Here is a 27561-nt window from a genome sequence, read left to right as displayed (position 1 = left end):
CTTTGACCACAGGATGAGATATGAGAAGACACTCTTCCCCCAAATCTTTTTCTCTTCCCTTGGAGAAGAGGAAAAACAATTATCTGGTCTTTTTTTTTTTTTTTTAATCAGAAAAATTTGAGAGGCAAAGGGAACAAACATGTATTAAGCACCTACTATGTGTAGGCCCTGTGGTTAGTACTTCACAAATATCTCATTTGATCATTATAAAAATCCAGAATTAGGTACTGTTACAGTTGAGGAAACTGAGGCAGATAGCATTTAAGCAACTTGTCCAGAGTCACACAACTACTGAGTGTCTAAGGCTGGATTTGAACTCTAGGGCCCAGTACTTTAATCCGCTGTCCTACCTAGCTAACTTTCTGAAACCCAGTGATTTCCTCTTATTTGGCCTCTTCCTACATTTCTAGTCTTCTTATGCTTTACTCTCTTTCATGCATTGGTTGACTTTATGTTCCTTGGGTAGGAACCCTCCTCCTTAGTCTATTGCTTTTCACTGGCTGCCCCCAACCTGGAATATTCTTCCTCTTGACCTCTGCATCCTGGCTTTCGTGGCTTCCTTCAAGGCTTAACTCAGATCCCACCTTCTGCAAGGACAGGTGATGTCCACAGACCAAGAAAAGAAAAATAGAGTGCTCACCAGTCAGAACCCAGAGTAACAGGGGTTGAAGTTTGAGCTCCAGGAGGATGTAGAGGCTGAATGCAGCAGGTAGCATGGCATGCAGGTGATATCACAGTGGTATCATGTGACAAAATGGCATTATGGTGGTATATGTAACAGACACAAAACCTGTTTCATGCTTTATGTGATCAAACACATATTATTCATTTTTACTACTTCAGCCAATTATCAATTAATACATAGTACCTAACATCATTCCTTTCCTTCCAAAACTCAAATTACCTTATCCATACAGCGGTCCTATGAAACAAATATACCTTTATTTCCTTAAGAGAATTATCAAAGCATTTTCAGTTAAGTACATCTGAAAATGCTTATTCTTCAGCTGAGTAAGACAGCCAAATAAGTTTATTGTCACATCAACCACAGCCTTCTGTAAAAAATAATAGAATTTAAGGAAGCATTAAAATCCTTTGATTTTCAGAAGGAGATAGATAAGTCCTGCAGGTTTAAACAAAAGCTTAACTAGAATTAACTAGGTAGTCTTCTTCAATCTCCATTTGTTGAATAAGAAATTTTGGATTAAGGTCAGACAGTTCCAATGATCATTTCAAAATTTCCCTTTAAAAATATTGTACTTTTACCAACAAAGTACGTATTTCACTGTTTTAAGAAATATTTTCCCCAACTGTTAAATTCCAAGTTTTTAAATTACTTTGAAGTAAGTCATAAAAATAAGCAGAAACTTGTTGCTTGGGTTACTTAATATGAAAACGGGATGAGCCTTAGTTGATACTATAGTGTAATTGACCCTAGTGATTGAAAAGAATGTTATGTGAAACAGACTAACCAGTGAATTTTTCCAGTGTTTGACTTTTCTGATGTAAAAAGCCTAAACTTAGCAAATATTTGGCTCAATATTGTCTATTTGAACTTTGCTTTTAAAGTTTTCTCTCTCTCTGTTTTTTTTTAAGGTATTGTGTAATGGACCAGGAACATGTATTCCTATCTGTGCATCTGCCCTTCTTCTTGGGATACTAGGAATAAAGAAGGTGATCATTGTCTACGTTGAAAGCATCTGCAGAGTGGAAACCTTATCCCTTTCCGGAAAGATCCTTTACCACTTTTCAGATTACTTCTTTGTTCAGTGGCCAGCCCTTAAGGGAAAATATCCCAAATCTGTGTATCTTGGGCGAATAGTATAACAGAGGACAAATGGTGTTTTCAGATTTCTGCAGTCAACTATGGTATTTTTTATAATAGGTAAGAAAAGAATTATTAATACAGACTTTCTAAAATATCAAGAAAATTACTAGCCTTTGTAAGAAAAGGATATTATCAGTAAACTGAGGAGCCTGTTTTCAGTTAAAGAAGGAAATAAATTTGAAAACATCATGACATATTTATGAAATTGTTCACGAGGTCTTCTTTCTGAATTGAGTGCCTATCATTAACTCTAGATCATCTCCTGATTTTCTCATTATTTTAGGAATATTATTTGTCTACAGCTAAATTTAGAATTTGTATGATTTGCAACATTTCCTGTACTGCAACTTTTTGTACTTGTCTACATTGTGAAAAATGAGTTCTTGTTGTATCAGAACAGACCTTATTTCCTGTATGTAAGCAGCGAAGTCCCCAGGGAATCTTTTGAGCATAAAGGAAACAGTTATATTAAGTTGGCTTCATGACTGTCTGCATTCTGCAATCTTCCAGAACTCTAAAACCTACACCAATATCTTTTTTTCTGGCTTACGTCATGAAAACCTTATATCTTTAGAATGTTTATTTGTAAATGTAAATGCACAAGTGCCAAAATTAATATCTCTAATCAAAGAAAACTTGATTTTGCATTCCAGAGATCCAGTTCTCAAACGTACATTAGAAAAGTATCAATTTATTATTACAAAGCTTGTACTGTCCCTATGGTATTCTAAGAAATGGAGACTGAGCCACACACATGTGAAAGGATTCAAATGAGCATTAACAAGGCCAAAAATCAAAAATTACTTCTCTCTCACATAATCTGAGTTTCTACCTTTTCCTACCTCCTACCTTATTCAACTGTTCCATTTCATAATTGCACTTATATACACATCTAGGAGAGAAATGGGTAGATTTTTCATTGAAAATGGTATCCTTTCCCATACCATTTAAAAATGAATTGAGAGATAAATACAACCTGGGCTGGTTTCACTCTTCTCATTCTTTTGGCAAAATATCCTGCACACAAAGCAACATAAACCCATCTGTCATTGGGACGTATGTGGATACATTTTTTGTCTGGGGAAGAAGGTCTAGTAAAAGAGGTCTCAGAGCAGTGAGAATACTTTACAACTTACATTCAGTGGCCATGAAGTAGCAGATCATGTGTCCACTTTGAAAATTTAGTCTCAAGCAGTGGCCTTGTGTTTCTACTGGCCACACAAGAGGCCTGGAAAATCAGACAGGTGATTATTGTAATTATAGGGGAGACTAAGACCATGTTGGCCTCTACTTTTTTAGAGAGAAAATCATTACTTGAAGGACAGAAGGAATTTCAGTTATGATTAGCTGGGGACTCCACAGGTACCCTTGCTTCATAATGCTCTGCTAGACCAATGATTACAGTGTTTAGTTAGTGCAAAAACAGATGCAGAAAAGATTCCATAATTTTTTTGAAACATATTCCAGATGTTTTGCAAGTATTAACTTGGGCAGTAGCTGGCTTGTAACAGGTTCTCAGAGGAGGATGTGGGATGACAATCTTACACAGGTTACATAGGCCTCTGTACATTCATTTTTGTAGAAAAGCTGGGTTAAGGCTGGTGCTGTTAAGGCCTCTGCAGAATGTTTGGTAAACAAGAGCAGCACCCGCCCTCTCTGTTATTGTTGTGGGTAATTCTCCTTCTCTGGATCAGAACAAAAGAGATAATCCTTTTAGATTACAGTAAGGACATTGTTGTTCCTGCTGTACATTTGAAAAATACATTTGCATCAAGTATAGCAATAAGAAGGGCATCCTTCACTTTTCCTCTCCACCTGAACTTAAGGAAATCAATAGCATGTTTGTACTTTCAAATTCCTGTTATGAGACTGTGGAATGCAGTTTCTTCTCCACTGTATGAGACTGTTCATAAAAAATTAACTACATCAGTCTGCAAATCCTACCCTTCAAAACCACATATCCTGCCCACACCTATTTCCTTGGAAGATTGTTATCTTTGGTTTGGCTGACCTAGAAGGTCTTTGCCTCCCTCCAGGGTTAGAGGGTCCAGCTGTTTTGAGTGAGACATCCAAGAGTCATAACAGGAATCCTTAGTATAGTCATGGAGACAACAGTGATGTGGTCTGCAGTAAGGCTCTTGGACAATTTAATCACAGTAGCAAAAGGTACCAGTTAAGGAGATGATACAAGCATCCTTTTTTAAAAAAAAAAAAATCATCTAAAAATTTATTGCTTTTTAGACTAAAGACACTTTTTTTCTTTCTGACCATTTATTTTCACCTACTATGAACATGGAAATAACACCCCTGCCCGATCCATTTCTGACTAAGTGGCTTCTCCAAAACAGACCAACTCAGGTTAAAGCTAGAATAGTTCTGTTTCCTCTATCTTTCCTCCACAGCAGCCTCCCAAGCCCAGCTCCCACTGCCTCTCCAGTCTCCTAATCACAGAACTTCGGAACCATTTTTTTGTTCTTCCTTGTCCTCTATTTGTACATTTGCCCATCATCGGATACTTCTGGCTCCTCTGTTCTTCATTGTTTAATGTCTCCTTTGACATCCCTCCCTTTCATGATAGGTCCCTATATCATTTCTGCTCCAACCACCACCACCCTCGTCCAACTCTTTCTGTTAGGTCTAAATTGCTGGACCAGATTTGTTCCTAATTTACCTCCCTGCTTCAGAAGGGCCTTCATTCTCACTCATCTAAACTCTTCTTGCTGCACCACTTCCATCATGTCACTCTTCTGTTCAAACACTAATAATAGTTTCCTGTTGCCTAAAGCATCTGGCATAGTCTCTCCTATCCACATTGCAGAGCCTTCCATAGTTATGGGCTGGTTTCCTATCTATCAAACGAACATAGCATGCTCAGTCCCTAATCCATACCTGTTGTTCATGGTTTTCCTCATGCCAGGAATGTCTTCTCCCTTCTTTTCTACCTTTCTATATCTTACCTATCACCCAAAGGCCCAATTAAGCCTTTACTCATCCATGAAGGCTCCCATGACCTGAAACTGCAGGTCTCTTTGATCTGCCCTTTCTTTGAACTACTGTGATACTTCTAGTCCCTTTCACATAATTCTGTAATTAATTGTATCCTGGCATACTCACAAGCACACACGTAACCATCTTGTTTCCCAGCTGGATTATGAGCACTTTGAGTGTGGGCAGTCTTGTCTTAGAGTTCTTTTCTATTCCTCTTACAATGCCTAGCATCATCCTGAACATACAGCTGGCACTAAGTATGTGATTTATTCCTACAGCCATAGCTTTATAGGACCATCGATCTAGAACCAGAGGCCATAGAGTTTGTTTCTGCAGCCTCAATGCCTGGTACAATGCTTGGCACATAGGAAGAACTTAATATGTGCTGGATTGATTCATTGATTTTACCCTCATAATAATCTTCACATGTTTTATCTCTATTTTACAGATGAGGAAATTGAGGTAAGGAGAGATGCAATAACTTGACCATGGTCACACAAATAGTGTCAGAGGCAGAATTCAAAACCAAGTGTCTCCTGACTCCAAGTCCTATGATCCTTCCATTACCCCACATTGCCTCTTCATTCCCAGAGGTAAGGTGTAATTCTTTTAATTATGCACAACAGCTGGGAGGATACCATGTGCAGAGAAGTGCTTCAGAATGTTTTTTGATGGCTATGTAGCCCCCAGACAGGCACTACAGGGATTACAAAACTACTGGACCCAGAAAGCTTCTAGCAAGTGTCAAGTGGGTGAGCAAAGAGAGGGGCAGAATTAGGTGTTCAGGAGGGGAAAAAAAACAAGAGTACCACTCAAGTACCTTTATCTTTTTTTTTTTTTTTTAAGAGAGTCTGTTAAGTGAGCCTCATGCTTTCCTGCTCTTATGCTCCAGCAGGACTGAGCAGAAAGAACCAGTTTTGTAGTAGTTCAGTGCCTTGCCCCATTTCTAGAATTCAGTACCCTGCCCACCTCCATAATGTGGCAAAGGGAAGACATTTCCAGTCTCCCAAGGCCGAGAGAAGAAGATGAACTTTGGCTTCATGGCATGGGGAAAATAAATGATTCTCTTTACTCTTCTGCCTGCATGTAGCAGTAAAACAGAAAACCTGTAGGTTCTTTTCAATCATTTAACCATACACAGATGAATAAGCAAATTATTTGACTTGATTCCTAATCCCTTTTTCTTTCCTGTATAATTTTTTCACTCTAATAAATCTCAGCATTTGAACAAAAGTCATATGACACAGATGATGCTTTGCCGCAAGAATGTAGAAGAAAAGAGTTAGTTATTGAGCATCAAACCGTAATTATAAGTTAAGCTGTTAGAGTGAAAATAAAAGTAATACTACTGGCAGGAAAAGTAGAAGAAATGGAGGAATTTTATGAAATAATTAATTGTACCTCAGAGCTTAGAATTATCTCTTGCCTCCCTTTTGATGAGATGGAATAGTAGAATTCTGGAGTCAGAGACAACCTAGGTTCAAATCCAACTTCTGGTGCTAATTTCTCGTGTGACCTTGAGCAAGTGACCTCACCTCCTAATGTCTCAGTTTCATCAACTGTAAAAGGGATGGGGGGAGGTGGATTAGGTGGATTTTGGAGTCCCTAACAACTCTAAATCCATGATCCTATAGGAGCCATTATTATTTCAGATTTGACAGTTTGGGAGGATAAAGAATGAAGTCATCATTTGAATTCTTGTGGAGTTTGCACATGCTAATGTAAAATAAAAATATTATTTTTTTCAAAGTCATTGATTGATCCTATGACACAGCAGGACCTTAATCAATCTTACAGAATTGAGTGATACCCTGACCCAGGCTGAAGCCCTAGGACAGATGTCCCTCACCATCATTCTACCTGAAAAGAATCTAATGTGGAGAGCAACAGCCATGAATGAGAAAAGAGGCATAGATTGACAGTGTTCAATCTAAACCTTTCAGTTCATAACTGAAACAAAAAAAAAAATGGTTTTTTGATTGGGGGTAAGGGGGAGGAGAGTGGGAACTCTTCAAAGAAAAGGGAAGAAAAACAGGACTTTTATGGAAATACCATATACTGAATTGGCAGAGATTCAGGAGGAACTAAAAAAAAGTATCCAAAACATTCCCTTTTTCAGCTCCAGTCTGGCAGTCAAATCTCAGAAGCTCAATTTTCAAGCTATTTCTGACCCTTAAACCCCATTGCATGTCTAGAAGGATCTCCAATTCCAATGGTTCTCCTAGCTAGCACGAGCCCAGTGGCAAAAGTATCAGAATAACTTTCTTATCCCCCTCTGAAGGGAGAACATAAAATAGCTTTTATCAAAATCATACAAAGACCAAATTATGAGCAGATTGCTACTAAAATAATAAAAACATAAAGTAAAGGGAAAAGACAAAAATGAGAATGAGAAGAGAAATAATTCACTTCTGTTTAACATTTGGCCAGGGAAAAAGATTCGGTGGTATTTCAAATTTGAACCAAAAATATCCTCTGAACTAGATAGATTCTCAAAACATAAAATGTTTGCTCCAGTATCACCTAGTGCTGCCCTGTTTGTGTGAAATGTCACCTTATTCTCTGACTCTCTTAAGACTGTTTCTCATTGTTCTGTAAATATTTGCAGTGTTCCAGCAGCAACTTGGAAAAAAAAAAAAACAAACCCTATCTGGGTGACTTAAGTACTTTAACTGCATAATTCAAGGTCACATACTCCCTGCTTCATGTTGAAAGACTGCTAGATCACTAATCAAATAGGGAGAGAACATATAGTAGTTAAATTGAAGTGAGCTACTGGCCCAGTATGCTGGTGTTTAAAAGAAGTGATCGCATATGGTGTAACGAAAAGAACGCTAGACTGAGATCAGAAGACTTGGGTGCTGTTCTTGGCTCCTCCACCTCCACAGGGCTAGGACTTTGAACAGATCATTTAATCCCTAGGCCTTCATTTCCTTCTCTGTAAATGGAGAGAATCGGATTAGACCCTTTAGATCCCTTCTAGCTCTGATAATCACCTTCAAACATTGGAAGGGGAGTGTTCCTTTCAGACACAGAGAACAGAATCAGAAGCAGTGGTTAGAAATCACAAAGAGGTAAATCAGGGCTTGATGCAAGAAATATCTGGGGATGGCAAATAGCCATCCCCAAGTGGAATGTGTTACTTCAGGATAGAATAGGTTCCCCCATATTAGGGGTCTTCAGGCAAAGATTGGACGATCATTTGTTGGGTATCATGTACTGGGGATTCTCTGGAGAATATGGTTGTGCTGCTCATGGCTCTTTTAATGCCGAAATTCTGGGACTGTGGATTTCAACTCAAAGGACCAGGATCCAGGTCCTACATCTTACAAATTGCTACTACCCCTGTATGGTAGCTAGGTGGCACAGTGGATAGGACGCTGTCCCTGAAATCACCGAGACTCATCTTCACAAGTTTAAACGTAGTCTCAGAAGCTTACTAGCTGTGTGACCCTGGGCAAGTCACTTAACCCTGCTTGCCTCAGTTTTCTCATCTATAAAATGAGCTGGAGACAGAAATGGCAAGCCACTACATATCTTTGTCAAGAAAACAACTTAACAACATTAACTCTGTGACTTTGAATATGTCTTAAGACATTTTGAGGCTCCCATGTTCTCATCTCTAAAAAGGGGATATTTCTTGTACTACTACCTACCTCACAAAGTTGTTACGAGGATCAAAGTGCTTGTAAACTACAAAGTATCATATAAATGGAAGGTAATATTATTCTGTACACTCAGATGCATCATTAAAATCTATAAAGTCTACAAATGCTCATAAAGTATAGTTGATACACAGAGCACAGAGCACACACTGTCTCCAGTCAATAAATTATGGTTTTGTTTTTGGGTCTCTATTTTATTGTTTGTGCCAACTGAAAATGTGAACAGATAGTGATGGAATCAAAACTCATCCAGAAAAAATTAGTATGAAAAGCTGATTCAAAAGAGAAGCATTAGAGATTAGAGTGTGACATAGTTAATCCTAGGACTTCATTTTTGGTCCTGAACTTCCAACCTTTGGTTCCTGATGTGAGTAATGAATGTCAGGAAGGGACATTAACTAGATCTTACCCTGTTTAGCAAATATTCAGCCAATCACATCAGTGGGTCTTTGTTTATTTCCCTTAGATTCTGAAGCCAGGAAATTCCTTCCAATATGTTGAGTTGTTTTTTTTTTTTCTCCCAAGGGCATCCCAAGGCACAAAAGAAAAAGCTGCACAACACATTTTACGGAAGTCATTGAATGAAACATCAGGCATAATTATAGGTAGTTTGCTCTGTACTTTTCATATAAAAGCCATGTAAAGCCATAAAAACAATCTTATAACACTTTAGGAAACAGAAGGTATATGCATTATACCAAGTGGCCCGTTTAATTACATTTTATAGCTCAATTTAAACATTGAACCTTTTTAAATACTTCAGTGGGCAGGGTGTGAGAAGGAAATATGAAGAGATCAGTCACTATTGTAGCCACATTCAGGGAATGCCCAAGGTGACCATTGTGTGCTGTCTGTGACTGGTAGTAGCCTAAGAAGTCTCCAGGGCTAAGAGGTTTGCTGTCCTGGGAGAATTCTCCCATAACCCCCTGGATAGGAATGTGTCTAGGGAGAATGGGAGAGGTTCCCAAGAAATCAGTAGAAACAATTGGATTAGGAATCTGGAAACTTGAGTCGTAGGCCCATCTATTCTACTAACTAGTTATGTTACCCTGGCCAAGATGCTTGAGTATGGTCCAGTGACAAGAATGCAAGATTTGGAGCCCAAAGAATCCTAGCTCTACCATTTGCTTCTTGTTTACAACCTCAAACAAGTCACTTAGCCTCTCATAATCTCGGTTTCCCTGGCTATAAATGAGGGGGTTGAACTAAATGACCTCTAAAGGGCTTTGGAAGTCAAAATCTATGATCCTGGGATCAAAATCTCTCTGGATCTGTATTAGATTCAGTGAAATTAATTCCATAACCAAGGAGCAGGAAGGGAAGTCCCCCACATATATTGATGCCCAGCCTTCCATGGGAATAGTATTATTGGGAGAATCAGTGTGATATTTGACCCTATTTCCACTTGTATGGTTGCTCCTTCCCCTTGCTGCATGGGTGTTGCATGTTGTAGCATGATTTATATCAGAATGAATTAGGAGTTGTCAACACTAGATATCATGGCATAGCACGTGGTCCCTGCTCTCAAGCAGCGGGTGTTGTAGTTGTTGACTTAGAACACAAGTATAACAAGCAGTACCAGGTCACATATAAATGTCCAGTGAGTAGTATGTGCTCGGAAATACTGGAGAGTTCAGAGGAAAAGAAATCACCGTGAGCTTGGACAGAGAGGAAAGAGGAAGTAGGAATTTAACTAGGAAGTAATTTCTGAGAAGACTTGTCTTTTTCTAGAGCAAGCAAGACAGCATCCCATCCATGAGTTTACTTTCTACTGAGAAATATACTGTGTATGTACTCTGTGCATGATTTTAATAGATTTTTATTGATATATTTTATTTTTGCATCACCTACACTTTCCCTGTATCCCCTTCTTTTTTCTAGTCTCTTTATCTTGCAAAGGCTGGAAATTCAGGATCTACTCACTGGCCTGGTCTCCCTCTGATTGGCACAAGAGCTTTATCCTCTGTTTCCTTGCCTGGCTCAGTTCAACCCTCTTTAGGAAAGTGGCCAAGAATGAGCAACCCCTATTCCAGGGATTTGAAATATTAATGCCATTGACTTGCAAAACCAGAGGTCAGAACTCCTGAGCTCAAGAGATCCACCATCCTCAGCCTCAATCTGAGAAGGGATTACAGGTATGCTCCCACCTGTATTCCTCTCCCAGAGAGCTCTCCCTTATAACAAAGAATTTCTTTTAAAAGAAGAAAGAACAAAAAAAGGAAGAGGAAAGAAAGAGCAAAGTTCAGCTAAACAGTCCATACATTAAAAAAATATAAATTATATGCAGCGTTCCACATTATATGCAGTTCCCCCTCCCCAGCCTCTGCAAAGGAGTTAGGGGAGGTGTCTTCTCATTTCTCTTCTTTGGGCTCAAACTTATTTTTTATAATTTCACAACATTCATTTTCAATTATTTTGTTATGGTTCTTTTCATTTACTTTACTGTATTCAGTGTGAATGTTGTTTTTCTGGCTCTGCTTGCTTCACCCTTCATTAGTTCATGAAATATGCATGCACAATTAGTACAAAGTAATTTTGAAAAGAGTAGCATTAAGATCTGGGGGAATTAGAAAAGGCTTCATGAAGGAGATGGCGCCTGCACATCATGTAGATTAGACTGTAGATCAGTAGATTAGTCCAGATCGTGACTTGTTCCAGACCACATAGCAGAGAAATGGTAGAGTCAGTTGCATCATATATCCAAAAACAACACAAGATATATGTGAAGAAGTTGATCAGGGAAGTCCCTTATCAATTTCATGAGATCCCTAATACACTTAAGAGAATACAGGATGTGAGCCTTTGTTTGGTAGCATTTGGGGGGGGTGGCCAGAGTGTAGGCATGCCCACTGACCCCTTGCTGAGAGGCCAAAGAGAACTTGTCTCTCACTGACTTCCCTCCCTCTTCTCCCACTCCCTCTTTTTCTGTCTTCCTTCTTTTCTTTTCCTCTTCCCCTTCTTTTCTTTCTTTTTCCATCTTCCTTTCTCTCCCTTTTTGGGGGAGGAGAACCTGTACCTGTATGTAGTTTCTTCTCAGGAGCAACTGATAACAACGTGGGGACATAGCAAAGACAGGCTAGAAGAATCTGCAAACTCCAGTGCTTGACTACCATTCCTGGCAAAGTGATAAAGTTTTGTAGTAAAAGGATTAGTTAATCAGAGTGCTTGAAGTCTTGGGGAGAGAGGAGGGAAGGGAGGTGGAGAAATATTAAAACTTATGGAAGTGAATGTTGAAAACTAAAAATAAATTAATTTTTTTTTTTAAAAAAAGGATTAGTTAGTGAATATCTAGAATTTCCACCCTCTGACACTTAGAGCTATAGGCCAATCATCCAAACTCTACTATCCTCATCCTCCACATCTACAAAGTGAAAATAGCAATAACCACAGTAGCCATCCTACATATCTCACTCACATGACATATGGTGAAACTCAAAGTGCTACATAAATATTAGCCATTGTTGTTATTGGTTTAGTCCAGGTCTGTGACCCCATCAATATAGGGTACTCTCCAACGTGACAGTCCCCAATGCTAGAGTGGCTTGAAATGTTTACCCAAATCTCAAGGAATTGTTAATGGCTAGAGGAAAATCCACAGGATGAGATCTAAAGGAAGATAGTTGACATGCTGGAGCTTACTTGCCATAGAGCACTGTGGTATCCCATTAAACCTAATGTTTGTAAGCTTCTACAGTCCAATCCAAGAAACTTTTACTAGACAGTTACTATGGGCAAAGTGCTGAGGTAGGCAGTGGAGATACTAAGACAAAATAAAAAACACTCCCAGCCTTCAAATAGGTTATATCCTCCTGTAGGATACAATAGTTAAACAAATAAATGTACTCATGATCATTTGAGGAGGGGGAGCTCCACCAAGTAGGGACCTCAGGAAAGACTTGCTGTAGGAGGCAGCAGGCATCAAGCACTGTGCTAAGCCCTGGAAATCCAAATATAAGCAGAAAGAAAGACATTCTTTGACCCCATGGAGTTTAAATTCTAATGGAAAGAGATAACATATAAAAGAAAGGAAAAGGACCCACATGTACAAAAATACTTATAGCAGCTCTTTTTGTGGTGGCCAAGAACTGGAAATTGAGGGCATGCCCATCAATTGGGGAATGACTGTACAAGTTGTGGTATATGGAATGTAATGGAATACTCTTGTTCTATAAGAAATGATGAGCAGGCAGACTTCAGAAAAACCTGGAAAGACTTATATGAACTGATGCTGAATGAAGTGATCAGAACCAGAAAAACATTATACACAGTAACAGCCACAGTGTACCCTTCTCAGCAATGCAAGGACCTAAAACATGAAGGAAAATGCCATCCACATCCAGAGAAAGAATTGTGGAGTCTGAATGCAAATCGAATCATACTCTTTGCTCTCTTTTTTTTGTTTTGTTTTTTCTTTCTTATGGTTCTTCCCATTGTTCTAATTCTTCTGTACAACATGACAAATGTGAAAATATGTTTAATAAGAATGTATATGTAGAGCCTATATGTAGAGACAGATTGCATGCCATCTTGGGGAAGTGGGAAGAAAGAGAGGGAGAGAAAATTTAAAACTTATGGAAGTGAATGTTGAAAACTAAAATTAAATAAATTTATTTATTTTTTAAAAACATATAAAAGGAAACTGAAGGGATTGGGGTGGAAGGGTGGAGAGAAAGAAGAAGGTATTTGAGAAGAGACATGGTAGAAAAAATCTAGAGTCAGGAGTGGAATCTGGAGAGGAATGAAGACTTGAAGGGCATGTGTGTAAAATGAAGGCTATGAGAGGAATCAGCCAGTTGGAAGAAGGAGATGCGGGGGTAAGCACAAACACCCAAAGTGACAAGGCCTCTGTGGCATGAGAGAGACATGGAATCACTCTGAAGCCCACAGAAGGGCTGCCATCCTGGGGGCTTGATCCATTTTGAGCACATCACCCATTGTTGGTGCTGTTCTGGTTGGCCACCAATAGCTCCTGCCCAGTTTTCTTCTCTAGGAACTCCTGCTTCTTGCAGTCGAGTCTTGAATGAAACTAAGGATTCCAAAGGGTGGAAGTGAGAAAGCACTCCAAGCATGAAGGGCACCTTCTGTAAAGACAAGGCCTAGGAGATGAAATCCAAAATCTGGGGAACAAAATTTTTAGGATCATAGGGTTAGAGTTAAAAGGGACACTCAGTCCAACCTCCTTATTTTACAGAAGAGAAAACCAAGGCTCAGAAAGATTAAAAGACTCAGCTAACGAGTGGCTGAGGCAAAATTTGGACCCAGGTTTTCCTGATTCTATGTCCAGTGCTTTTTCTACTATGGGCCAGTTTAACTGGAAAGTAGAGTGAACAGGAGTAAGTTCAGGAGTCCTGGAAGGATAAGCTGGAGATAGGTTCCAAAGGGCTTTCAATTCCAAGTTTAGGAATTGAAATTTATCTTACAGGCATATGGACCAGGAGAATGATAGGGCCATATGTGTTCTTGAAGGAGATAATTATGGCAGCACTGGGGACAATGGATTGGAGAGGGTAGACTAGAAACCAGTAATCTGTTCATTAGCAGGCTGCAGAAACAGCTCATGATGAAGGCCTAAACTAGGGTGGTGGTCACTCAAGTGAAGAAGAAAAGGAGATCTCACTAGCAGATCCTCCTCACCAAAGGACATAACTTAAAACATGTCAATGCACATGTGAGCATGTCTGGTAAGAGAAAAAAAATGGTTCCACATAGTTTCAGAAGGAGACAAAGAGCAAACGCAGAAGAAAAGCAAAAGGAAGTCAATACTGAATCGAGATTGTTATATTTTCTGGCAAAACACATATAATAAAAATTCAGATGTCTTTAAAAATGGAAAATGTTCCATTTGCAAAGATGATTAGGGGAGAAACTTGCCTGCCTCACAGCATGATTTAAGGTCTGGGGCTTAGTGAGTTCCCCTTCCTCCTGGCCCCCTTATTGAGTCTCTTGTCTCTCTCACTTACTTTAGTTCCCTCCTCTCATCTCTTTTATGTTTGGGATTAATATTCTTGGAAAGCCTTACTGCAACTCCTACTGTCTGTTACAAGTTTTTTTTTTAAAAAAGAGTATTTCTTAAAAGTACCTTTTTCTTAGCATTTGATGAGTCCCGGTGGAGGCAAATCCGATGGGTCAATGCAGGTTTTCTGTTTCTTTGCCCCAAAGCCATTAGGGTAAGTGGTGGTGCATCTTTGTAGTACTTCCTGTTCCAGGCAATGCTCTTTGGCTGTATATTCTGATGATTACTAGATTTTTTAAGAGCTTCCTTTTAAGGATAATTCTTTCATGCTAATTAGCTTAATTCTGATTTAGTGTGACAAGGTTTTCACTCGTTTTTCTTTTTCCTAGTGCTGTTATCAAATCTAAAGAGTAGAACTGCAAGGAGTCACACACACACACACACACACTCACCCTGCCCTCCCTGCATGAATTCCAACTTTTAGAATATAGTTAATATATAAGCTTAAGTGCAAGGAGTGACCATGGGAGGTGCAGGTGCTGGTGACGTGGCTCAATATAGATTTGCGTTCCCAAATCTGTTGGTACTGAGCTTTCTAAGTCTGGCTTGCTGCTGCTATTAGCTAGATATCATACAAAGAGTCTATTTATTTATTTTCTAATCTTATATCCACCATCACTGTTTTAATGGTAAAGGGTGGGTGGAGGGGACAGCCAGATTTCCTTCCCTTCCATGCTTATCTCTTTCCTTTTTCCTACATTTATCCCAGAGATGGCAAATCTAAAAGGAAAAAAAGCAAGACAAAAGATGACATCTAAGATGTTACGAATCTCCCAAAGAGGAGCTAAGAGTAGCCAATGTTTATGGTTTTCAAAGCACTTTTAGTAAAAAATTTCTCTTGGGATGATTTCTTCCCTTATTCTCTTGATTACTGTCTATTGTTGCTTAGTATTCTACAGTATAAACTCTTTTGTGGATGGCAGAGAACAGTAAAATCTACATTCTGGTTTAGCTAATGGAAGTCAGAGGAGCACATCAAACGGTTTATATTCTGTTATGAATTAAGGAGTGGCGATGACATATGCTTAGTGGTCAACACTGACATGCAAAATAAGTCAAATATAATCATTTGAAAATCACATTTGGGCATAAAACAAACCATTTTGGGAGTAGAAATGAAAGACTATCGAAAGAGCAATTTGCCAGAACACAAATAGCCTAATTATGCTTGTAGTCAGCAAAAGAACAGGAATTTCCACACTAATGTTTGGTTTACTAAGGTTGTATCATTCTTCCTTTGTGATTCCCATTGCAATAAAAAAAAAGGGAGAGGGGAGTTAATAACTCAGCTGAAAAAACACAGCCGTATAGGTTAAAACCTGGCATCATAGTTCTCAGGCCAGAAATCTAACTGATTTTTATTGACTTCATCAGGAACCTCTCCATAACTTAGAAGTGAGCCAAACACCCAGGTGATTCTTTCATCTATTTTGATATTGAGTGACTGGGGCTATCCCACTTAATGCTTGCTGGTCTCTTTAAGCATCCTATTGTTGTAGGCTTCTCCAACTTTGGTTCTTATAAACCCATCATTTACTAAATAGCTACCCTATGCAAGGAACTGTGAAGGATACAAAAACAAATGACACAATACTTGCTCTAAAGAAGCGCAGGGTCTTTTGGAGGAGATAAGACACACTGAAAATTAACTATGGTCAATATCTAAATACTTAAAGTATCAAAAGTGCAGGGGGGAAGGTGTAGAATGTTTAAGATAGCTAAGGGAGGGGCTGCTATCAGGTAGAGAGATCACACCAGGCTTTATCAAGAAAGTAGAACCTTACTTAAGCCAGGAATGAGGGAAAGGATTTCCACAGGTAGAGCCATTCTGAGCCAAAGCATGCAAGAAGGAAATGGTGGCATATGTTTGAGCACAAAAGAAAAGTCTAGTTTGGTTTTTCTGCAGATTAATAAAGGGAAATAGTACGGTATAAAACAGGTAAAGTAGATTAGATCCAGATTGTGGAGCCTGAATGCCTGGCTATCAGTCAGTCAAAAAGCATTTATTAAGCACTTACTGTGTGCAAGAGACACACAAAAATAAACAGCTCCTGCCCTCAAGGAGTTTATTTATATTCTATTGGAGCACCCTATATGTATACACACACTATATATGTATATGCACACATACATACAGTGCATATGTATGTATATGTAGGTGCATATATATGTGTATATCTCTAGATCAGTTTTGTTGTTTAGCCATTTCATTCATGTCTGACTCTTTGTGACCCCATTTGGGGTTTTCTTGGCAGAAATATTAGAATGGTTTGCCATTTCCTTCTCCAGCTCACCTTATAGATGAGGAAAATGGGGCAAACAGGGTTAAGTAACTTGCCAGGGTCACACAGCTAGTAAGTGTGTGAGCCTGGATTTGAACTCAGGTCTTCCTGACTCTAGGCCTGGTACTCTATCCACTGTGCCACCTGGGGGTGGGGGGGTGGTGGAGAGAGAGAGAGAGAGAGAGAGAGAGAGAGAGAGAGAGAGAGAGAGAGAGAGAGAGAGAGAGAGAGAGAGAGAGAGAGAGAGAGAGAGAGAGAGAGAGAGAGAGAGAGAGAGAGAGAGAGAGAGTGTAGATGATTTACGAGGAGTAGGCATTAGTGACTGGAAGGATCAAAAAAGGCCTCACCTTGAGATAAGCTTTGAAGGAAACAAGATATTCTAAGAAAGGAGGGAAAAAAGTAAATACATTCCAGAAACAGAGGACAGCCAATGCAACAGGACCTTGAATGTTGTTTATGAGGAATAGGAAGAAGTCCACTTTGACATGACAGTAATATATAATAAGGCTATAGAGAAAGGTTGGGGTCAGGTTGTAAATGGCTTTTAAAATCAAACAGAGCAGTTTATATTTGATTCCAAAGGTAACAGGGAAAGGTAATATACTCAAGGAACAGAATGAGATAAATATTTTTTGGACTTGGTCAAATGTGGGAATTTGTTTTGCTTAACTATGCATATTTGTTACAAGTGTTTTGTTTTTTCTTTTTTTTTTTTTCTCCCAGTGGGAGGAGCAGGTAAGAAAGAAAAAATAGATTTTTCTTAACTGAAAAATAAAACAAAATTTAATGTAAATAGAAAGGCAGTAGGGGGCCATTGGAGTTTATTAAGAAGGGGAATGACATGAACAGATCCATATTTCAAGAAAATTACTTTGATACCTGTGTGCATAATAGATTAAACTGGGGAAAGACACTTGAGTCAAGGGAAATCTATTTGGAAGTGATTGTACTAATCTAAGCAAATGGTCTTGAGGACTTGAACTAAAATGGTGGCTGGGTTCATAGAAAGAAGGTAATGGATGTAAGAGATCTTGCAGAACAAGAAACAATGAGATTTGGGAAAATTGAATATATGGAATGAGGAAGATTAAGGAGCCAAGGACAGTGCCAGGATTATGAAGCTAAATGACCACCTGGATAATGGTAATTTAGCAGAAATGAGAAAGTTCAGAAAAGGGGTGAGTTAGGATAGAAAGGTAGTGGGTTCTGTTTTGGAAACAAGTTTGAGATACCTATGGGATATCCATTTTGAAATGTCTAATAGGCCAATGAAATGTACAGCTAGAGCTCAGAAGAGACTCTGGGGCTGAATATATATATCTGGGAGTCATCTCCACAGAGATGAAAATTATACCCACAGGAACTGCTGACCACTAAAAGAAAATGTACAGAGAGAGAAGAGTAGCCAAAACAGCCTTATGGGACACCCACCATTAGAGGACTGGGAATATAACAGGCTAAGAAGAAGCCAATCAGACAGGTAAGAGAACTACAGGAGAGGGTGGTTGGTCTTGTTGTATGCTTGCTGGAGGTCAAAAAAGGAGGAAGACTGAGAAAAGACTGTGAAATTTTACAATTAAGAGAACAATGGTAAATTTAAAAAGGGCATTTTCAGTTGAATGATGAAGTTAGAAGCCAGATTGTGAAAATAACGAATATGGGGCTTTGCAAAGATGATAGTATTGATCTGTGACAATAAGATAATGCAAGAATTATTTCCACTTTACAGGTGAGGAAGCAAGTTCAAAAATGTTAAGTATTTGCCCAAAGTCAAAAAACCAGTAACCGGTGGAGCTGGGATTTGAACTCAGTTCTTCTAATTTAGTGTTTTTTTCACAGTCTCATAGCTTTAATTTAACAAATCAGCAAACTTTTACTAAAGCCCCTACCAGGTAATATATGTGCAAGGCATTGAGCCTTAGGTGGCTAAAGGTAGTGGTGAGTCATAGAAAATTTTTGATTAGTTGAGCAACATGTTTAGAGCCATGCAAATTAATGTGGCAGAAGTTCCTAAAATGGGATTGTATATGCAAGAGACTAGAGGCTGCATGAAGCTGTTGTAATAATACAAATAGGAAATAGTAAGGGTGGTTGCATTGTGAAAGAATAAAAGAGGAATGGCAGAGAAAAGTGAAGTCAATGAAGGAGATTGAGAAATAGGAGGAGATAGTGCTCACTGTATTAGGGATCAAAAGAAAAGAGATGGAGCCAAGATGGCAGAGTGAAAAGAAACTGTACCATGAGCTACTAACTAACCACAAACTCTAAACCAGACCTGATCACGATGGGGAAATCCCAAAAATCACAGTGAGTTCTTTGAACAGCCTGGCTTAAAAAGAGAGAGAGATATGGAGATCTATCAACAATGGAAACAGGTGGGATCAGTAGGACCCTTTACAGCAGAGCATTGTAGCACCCAGGAAGAGGCTGGGCACCAGGGCAAGAGCAAGTCCCAGACCCATAGCAGGACACTACAAGAGGGACAGGTACAAACCGGCAGCTTTGCCACCCACTGTGCAACTCCAGGGCAGAGTGAGAAGTGGGCCTACACAAGGCAGTGTCTTTCCTGGGCAGGGAGGCCCTGGGTGATCTCCCAAGAAAGGAGAAATGCCAGAAGCCAGGAGCAGTGGTGTGGCTCAGACCCTACGCCCAGGGCAAGGTCCCACTTTCGGAATCTAGCCCAGCCTGCAAAAGAATAATGAAAGCAACAATCCCAGACCAAAGGGGAGCCTACGATTCTGGCATGAGACTAAAAGATCTTTATTTCATTAATTAAAGATCTTTAATTAAGATCTTTCAAATTGGCTGATGAGGTTGAGTCCAACAGCAGTCTTCTCTTACACTGACTCAAACACAGGTCAGGAACTTGTAGAGCCTAGGCCAGGGGGACAGCAATCAGAGTCTGCCTGGATAAGACCACTTTGGAAGGACTGAAAGCTTACAGGTCCCCAGTCTGTCCCTGAGATCCTGAAGTAACACCATAGTGCCCCAAAAAAGCAACAGTAGAACTGGTCCAGACCTTTCCTCCAGAAGTATGTCAGAGCCCAGCCCTAACATCAAGTCCAAAATCAGTAGTTTGGAAGACTGGGCAAACAAACAAAAAAAAAAGAACCCACCATGACAAGGTGACAAAGATGCTCAAGACACAAACCAAGAATTAAGAGTCATTTAGAAAATGACAAAGCAAAGCCTCAGAGAAAAACACAGCTTAGAAACAATCTTAACTAAAATTCCTGGGAAAGATGAAGCAAGAGTTTTAAAAATATTTTTTTCTTAATAAATGAAATGAGAGTGCTTGAAGCAACACTAGGAAAAGAAACGAGAGCTATAGAAGAAAGAATTGGGAAAGAAAGTAACAGCTTGGCAAAAGAGTTCAAAACTTTGCTGAGGCAACAAACTCCCTGAAAATTAGAATGGAGCAGATAGAAGACAACAAGAAATATTAAAATAAAGTCAAAAGACTGAAAAAATGGAAGAAAATGTAAGATATCTTGTAGAAAATACAAGTAACCTGGAAAACAAATTGAGGAGCAAAATTTAAGAATCATTATTAGACTACATGAACACCATGACTCCCCCACAAAAAAAAGCACCTCCACATATTTCAGGATATCTTAAAAGAAAACTGCCCAGATTTCTTAGAGCCAGAAGGCAAAATGGAAATAGAAAACTTCCTGGCACATCATAGCCAAAATCTAGGTCAAAGAAAAAAATACCGTATGCAGCCAGAAAGAAATGATTCCAAAACGGATGAGCCACAGTCAGGATCCATCCCACATGATTTAGCAGCAACTACTGTAAAGGAGTGGAGAACCTGGAATGTGATATTCTTGACAGAGGACGTGAACTTACAGCCAGAAATAACTTACTCAACAAAACTAAGTGTAAAACTACATGGGGAAAGTTGGACCTTTAGTGAAATAGAGGACCTCCAAGTATTCCTGATAAAAAGAGCAGAGCTGCAGAAAAACTCTGAAGTTCAGAAACAAGTAAAGAGAAACATAACAGGTAAAACATGAATGAACACTGATAAAAGACTAAACAAACGTAAACTACTTACATTCTAATATGGAGAAATGATACGTGTGTCTCCACTGAACTCTGTCGTCATCAGGGTTCATAAAAGGAGTCCAATTACACAGTCCTGGGAGTGGATCTATTTTATCTTGATGATCTAAAGAAAAGAAAAGAAAGAAAAGGGAAAGGAAAGAAGGTTAAGGGCAAATTATCTCAAGTAATCAGTGCACATGCAGGCATCTAAACAAACAAGAAGGGAGTAGGTAGGATGGCTGACACTTGAACCTCACTCTCATGTGAACAAGTCAAAAGAAGGAAAAATACGCACACATACAGAGCTGGATACAGAAATCCATTTCACTCAACAGGGAAATAGGAGGAAGAGGGGAGAAGGGAAAGGGAGAACTAGAGGGAAAGCAAATTAAGAGAGGAATTAGACCTAAGCAAAACAAACTCTTAGGATGGGCAAAAACATTTGTAGCTAATTTTGAAGTGACAAAGAATGGAAATCTGAAAGAGAGCCCATAATTTGGGGGATGGATGAATAAGTTATGGTATATTAATGTGATGGAATACTGTTATGCATAATGACCAGTCAGGAGTCCAGAAGACTAATGATGAAACATATTACCCACCTCCTGATAGAGAAGGACTCAGAAAACACAGAATGAGACTTTTTTTGTCATATCCAATGTGGACATTTGTTTTGATTTACTTTACATATTTGCAGCAAGTTTTGCTTTTCTTCTTTTCTCAATTGGGATGGATGGAAGTTGGATAGGGAGGGTGAGAAGGCAGATCTTGGCTGATTAAAACAAAATATAAAAAAAAAAAGAAAAGAAAATTGACTCACATTCAAGGAATTATCTCACTTTTATTTCTTTCTTTAGGGCCCCCTCTGAGGAATACTGGACAGTAAAAATGCCTGAAAAATTTCTGGAATATTTCTGGGAAGACAGTGGAATGAGAGAGGTGGCAAAGAAGCCAGATTCCTAATGATCTACCCCCAAAATAGCAACAGAAATACTGAAAACAAAATTACCAGAAATTTTTACAAGAAAATTAAAGCTTACCAAAAGACAATGATCTTTTTAATTACAGAGTAAGAAAAACAAGAGGGGAAAATATCAGAAGTGCAACAACAATATCAAAAGTTGCATGAGGAACAAGGTAAGAAATAGAGATGAATTCAAGTGGATAACAGAATAAAAGGAAAAATTCACATCCCTTCCCCCACCACAAAAAAAAAAATCACAAGGAATTAAATAAATAGCTTAATGGCAGCAAAGAAATCTCAGGAGGAATTTAAGGAAGAATTGAATGTAACTAAGGAATCTCTAGAAGAGATCATGGAAAAACTTCTCAAAATGGATAATGAGGAGAATTTAGAAAAATTCAGCGGGCATGGCCAAAAAACAGAATTAATGCAATGGAGCAAAGAACATAGCTGGAGTGGAAAAACAAGGTCAGAAAATAACCCAACTGGAAAAATATTTGGAAGCCATGTAGGTAGAAGTTTCAGATTTGGAAGATGGCTCTAGGAGAGAAAAACCTCAAGATTTAGGGGTGAGGGAGTGCCAGAAAACATTGGGGATGTTTCTACCCCCCAATTAACCCCTTTTTTACAGAGCCACATAGATGATTCATATAAACAAGAGGGCTTTCATCATGAGCATGAGTAACTATGGACAAGGCATATAAGCTCTCTAAATTTTAATTTCCTGATCTGTAAAATGGGTGGGGGGAAGAAGGAGATGGGACAGAAGTAGGTTAGCTGGAGAACTTTTCTTTCAGGGCTGTGAAGATTAAATGTGATGAAGTCATTATTAAATGTCAAAATTTCCTAATTTAATACCAATTAAATACTTGAATTAAATAAAATATATTCATCCTATTGATCTTTTTTTTCTCTTCCATCTCCTTTTTAAAATTCTTCAATGACCTTCTTTTTCTGTTAAAAATTTTTTTGACCTGCCAGATCTCCCCTAGGTCTAAGCATGTCACTATTCTACCGAATCAACTCCAATGGTTCCCAATTAACTAGGATCAAACACAAATTCTTCAGTTTAGCTTTTAAAGCCCTACACAACCTGACCCCCTCCTTTCCCTTCTTTCCAGCTTTATGCCATTTGACTCCATTTCATGAACACTAAACTCATGCCAAATTTGGTTTTCCTGCTGTAGCACCAACATGATATTCACAGCACTACGGCAGCCACGAATATGCCAGCACAATTCTGAATTGGGAAATACAACAGACTCTCCACATGGAAGACAGAATCAAAACATTTATTCAGACACCAGAAAGCCAAATCTGTAACAAAATAACAAATCTATACACAATAACAATGCAGAGGACAACCCCCTCCCCAAGCCTTCCTGCTAGGCTTTCCATAAATTTACCAGCTCCCTTAAACCTATCATAAACAGGCTCTCCCACTCAGGCTAGCCAACTGCCTTTCCCATCTCTGATTGCTCTCTGACTAATTTCCTCCAAGCTTTGCTCTAGCTCCTCTCTTTCCCATTTCACCCTTCCTGTTCCATGTGACTTAGACTCATGTGACTTGGACTTCCATGTGACTTAAGCAGGTCACATGGGCCTATTAGAGGATGGGATAGATCTTCCTATTAAGCAGCAAAATTACATTAATAATAAGCAAAAATGTATTATCCATACACCTGCTCCTCATGCTCCACACTCCATCTCTCACCTTGTTTCCTTTTCAGGGACTGTTTCCCAAGTCCAGAAAGTTCTCCATATTCCTTCTCTGCTTTTGACTCCTAGAATTCTTTGTTTCCTTCAAGGCTTAACTTGAATTCCACTTTCTACGTGAAGACTTAACTGATTCCCTCAGCTGCCAGTGTCTGATCTGCTTTCCCCTCCAATTACACTGTATCCATACTTACATATGTACAAATTGTCTCCCCCAGCTAGACTGTAAGCTCCTTGAGGGCAAGTCTTACTTTTGTCTTTTATCTATGCCTGGCATTGAGAAGACATTCAATACATACTTGTTCAGGTTGATTGGCAAAGAAACTCCATAAATAATCACTAATATATTTAATATGTAAATTGTTCTAAATATATGGTTTTAATTGAAGTTATTTATGTCTTGCCTGTATTTGTTGAGATTGTTATTAAGTTTATAATGTTTTTTTAAGCAAATGGAATGGGCATAGAGCAATGTTTTTAAAGATTACAAAGGAATCCTTTTAACTTTTTATGATTTGCATATCAAAATCACAATCCCTTTGGATGTAGTTTTCTCAAGGGCAAATCAAAAGTTGCCCTTCTGTATGCTTTAGTTAACTGCAGTGGAACACATACACTTTTCCCAACCATATTTAATTCCCTGGTGCATATAAAACAACTTCAGAGTGTACTTCATATAGATTTGAGGTTATGTTCCTGCTTATTTCTTACTAGTTCCTCAGAATGCACATTAACATGTCTTTATGAATGTCTCCAAGTTACCTGCATTAAGACCCATCTCCAGTATTTCAAGACAACCTGGGCTGCCCAGGGTTCTTTGAACTTCAGGGCACCTTGACATATTCTAACAAGCACTGAAATAGAAGAAACTGAAAGCAAACAAAATTCAGTCAAGAAATACTTGACTTTTTTTCTTTTGCCAATTTTTAATATAACAAGGAATATCGTGTGTGTGTGTGTGTGTGTGTGTGTGTGTGTGTATGTCTTACAGGGAGAAAAGAATAGGTATCTCTAGCATTTCCTCCCCCAACCCTTCTCCAAGGGAGACCTTGATTCCTGCCAGGAGAGGAAGTAAGTGATTGGATAGACTAGACTAGACTAGAATTATGTCTGTCTGCTCCCTTAAATATTATTAATCTAAGGGATATAATGTTTAGGTTCAAACTAAGCTTCTTATCTGTATTTCTTAATAGGGAAAGGGAGACCCCAAAACTATACCTAAGGCTTGACCCCCTTTCCCACCATATGAACACAGATACAGCAAATAGCCCAAAAAAAAAAAATTTCTCCAAGACAATAGCAAACAGAATCAGAGAAAGGATACATAGGAGAATATAGAACAAACAATACAGACTGAAGGAATTTTCCTCTTGGAAGCAAGGTAACTCAGCTCAACAGAGAGAGAGAGAGAGAGAGAGAGAAGAGAGAAGCAGATTTTACCCAATGGGAAAATTCCTCAAAGTTTCTAGTGTAGCACGCTGTGAGTGGTGACATGATGGAGACTTCCAGTTCATCTTATGTCCACTTCTTCCCTATCTCTCTGTCCCCAGCAACCTGAAGGGAGGAGAGCATTACAAAACTCCTTTAAGCTCAGCTGTCTTCTCTTCCGGTCTCACCAACTCAGCAGGTGAGAGCAATCAATCTCTACAAATGAGGAAAGGTGGCCCTTTGAGGCAAGAAAAATGTGAATTAAAAAAAAATTTACAAATCCAGATACATTCATAATTCAGGGTACAAGCAGGTTGAGTTGAATTTTTCCATTTTTGAAGTTAAAGTTATAACACTTTCCTCACTACAATTTTCTACAAAATGAAGATTTGGGACCAGGTTACCTCAAAGGTGGCTGCTTCCAGCTCTAACTCTAAGACTAGACTGCTGTTTCAACCTTTTAGCTAACAGGCAGCAGCTTTGCCCAACCAAACTATGTAGACCCTTAACCCTTTGGCAGGTGCTGAATTTGGGAGGGGGGGAGGCTAAAAGAAGGTGCTCCTCCAAAACATTTAGAGCCTAAGTCAGAAGACATTATCATCTGTTATACCAGGTATATTTGACTTGGAAGAAACGTGTTATTTTTTTCATTTATATCTTTTGTTTTCACATCATCCTCATTTCCATTTCCAAATATATTCTCTTCCCTCCCCTACCTAATGAACCTTACATTGGAACAAAAATTTTTAAAAAAGAAAAAAACACAACAAAACTAACCCAACACATTAAACAAGTCCAACAATATATGTAATTCTATACAAAATTCTGTAATTGAATTCTATACAGTTCTATACATATGGTCCTCATCTCTGCAAAGAAGAAAACAAGGTATATTTTGTTATCTTTGGGACAAACTTGGTCATTATGATGACATCATTCTGTCTCACTTTAAACATCCTTTCCATTTACATAATTGTAGTCATTGTGTATATTGTTTGGTTGATTCTCATTATTTCGCTCTGCATTGGTTCATGTACCTTTCCATGCATGTCTGAATTGTTCAGTCTTCATTTCTTTTTACTTTCCCAAATAGAGTCATCATTTCTTATGGCACCCAAATATGCACTATATTCGTTTGTTAAAATTTATTTAGCCATTCCCCATCAGTAAGCATTTCCTTTGTTTCTAGTTCTTTGCTTTTATAAAAAGTGTTGCTATGGTAGCATAGTAGATACAGTGTAGGGCCTTAAGTCAGGAAGAACTGAGTTCAAGTCTAGCCTCAGGCACTATGTGATCCAGAACAAATCACTTACCTCTGTTTGCCTCCATTTCCTCAATGGTAAAATGGGGGTTATGATAGTGCAAGGATCTAAGAAAACTCCAAAAGACTCATGATGGAAAATGCTGTCCACATCCAGAGAAAGGACTACGGAGTCTGAATGCAGATTGAAGCATATTATTTGCTCTCTTTTTTTTTTTTGTTCTTTCTTGTTGTTTCTCCCATTGGTTCTAATTCTTCTTTACAAGATGACTAATATGAAAATAGGTTTAATATGAATGTATATGCAGAGCCTATATCAAATTACATGCTGTCTTGGGGTGGGAGGAGGAGAGAAATAGGGAGAAAATTTGAAACTCAAAATCTTATGGAAGTGAATGTTGAAAACTAAAAATAAGTATTTTTTAAAAAATAATAATAGTGCCTATCTCCCAGGGCTGTTGTGAAGATCAAACACAATCATATTTATGAAACATTTACCATATTGCCTGGCCCATAATAGGTACATAATAGGCCCATAAAAGCTCATTTCCTTCCTATGGATAATTTGGTATATATATTGTCTTCTTTTTCTGTCCTTGGCCCTCCTTGGAATATATGTCTAATAATAGAATTTTTGAAGCAATAGGTATGAATATTTTAGTCAATAAGAATAATTCTAAATTGCTTTCCAGAATAGGTGGATCAACAGTGTAGACTGTGACTCTCTTTCAGAAACTAGAAATTGTTTATTTGTTTGACCTTAAAAGGTTGGATTATAATTGACGTTCTGTATCAGTGGCACTCAGTAAAAAGGGGAATGTTAAGAAAGTTTTTTGATTTTTAAAAAAATGCATTCATGCTTTCCAAAATTTCTGCAAACAGGCAGAGCCAAGATGGCAAAGTAGAAAGGTGCACCCCGCAGCCCATAAAATACCTATGAAGAAAGACTCTCAACAAATTTTGGAGCGGCAGAAGCCACAGAACAACAGGGTGGAGGAGATTTCCAGCCCAGCCTGAAAGGCCAATGGGAAAGGTCTATCGCACCAGACACAGAGCAGAGCCCAGCCCAGCCTTGGCTGTGTGGCAGGGAGGAGGACTCGAGCAGGTCTCAGGGGCAGAATCCCCAGCAGCAGTAGCGGCAGTTTGCAGATCCCTCAACCCACAGGCACCAAAGGTCAGTGAGAGGGTTTTTTGAACTGACTGAGATGGGAGCAGTGGTTTTTCCCAGCTCTGGCCTCAGGCTGCAGCAGCTCGAACAGCAGCCTGCATCCATTGTTGGATCGTAAAACCCCTGGGGGCACTGATCAGCTGATCCTTACCTCAGCCCTGTATAGCAGCCCTGCCCCTACCTAATGCTCCTGGAAGA

General features: G+C 38.8%; 1 protein-coding gene and 1 long non-coding RNA gene across 4 annotated transcripts in view; one reads left to right on the top strand and one right to left on the bottom strand.

Moving 5' to 3' along the window:
* ALG14 (ALG14 UDP-N-acetylglucosaminyltransferase subunit) overlaps positions 1-22625 on the top strand; it is a 106413-nt gene extending 83788 nt beyond the window's left edge. The window contains exons 4-7 of one of the 3 annotated variants that reach the window (XR_011974735.1): positions 1597-1885; positions 5265-5409; positions 18137-18256; positions 21684-22625. Coding sequence is in view for 1 of the 3 variants with exons in the window: in XM_072644070.1 (XP_072500171.1) it covers positions 1597-1827 (231 nt within the window). In the remaining 2 variants the exon portion in view is untranslated. Of the gene's footprint in view, positions 1-1596; positions 2301-5264; positions 6566-18136; positions 18257-21683 lie in introns of those variants that run through there. The other 2 variants (XR_011974734.1, XM_072644070.1) reach the window with 2 other exon arrangements.
* LOC140527264 (uncharacterized) overlaps positions 1-25390 on the bottom strand; it is a 36451-nt gene extending 11061 nt beyond the window's left edge. Inside the window, exons 1-2 of the long non-coding RNA XR_011974736.1 lie at positions 24947-25390; positions 20837-20950 (exon numbers count right to left, since the gene is read on the bottom strand). This is a non-coding gene — a long non-coding RNA (uncharacterized lncRNA). The remainder of the gene's footprint in view (positions 1-20836; positions 20951-24946) is intronic.
* Between the last annotated feature and the right edge of the window lie 2171 nt (positions 25391-27561).

The sequence above is a fragment of the Notamacropus eugenii genome, chromosome 2 (assembly GCF_028372415.1).
Source record: "Notamacropus eugenii isolate mMacEug1 chromosome 2, mMacEug1.pri_v2, whole genome shotgun sequence".
Classification (NCBI taxonomy): Eukaryota; Metazoa; Chordata; class Mammalia; order Diprotodontia; family Macropodidae; genus Notamacropus; species Notamacropus eugenii.
Note: the sequence above shows the minus strand (reverse complement) of the source record. Positions and strands in the feature narration are given on the sequence as shown.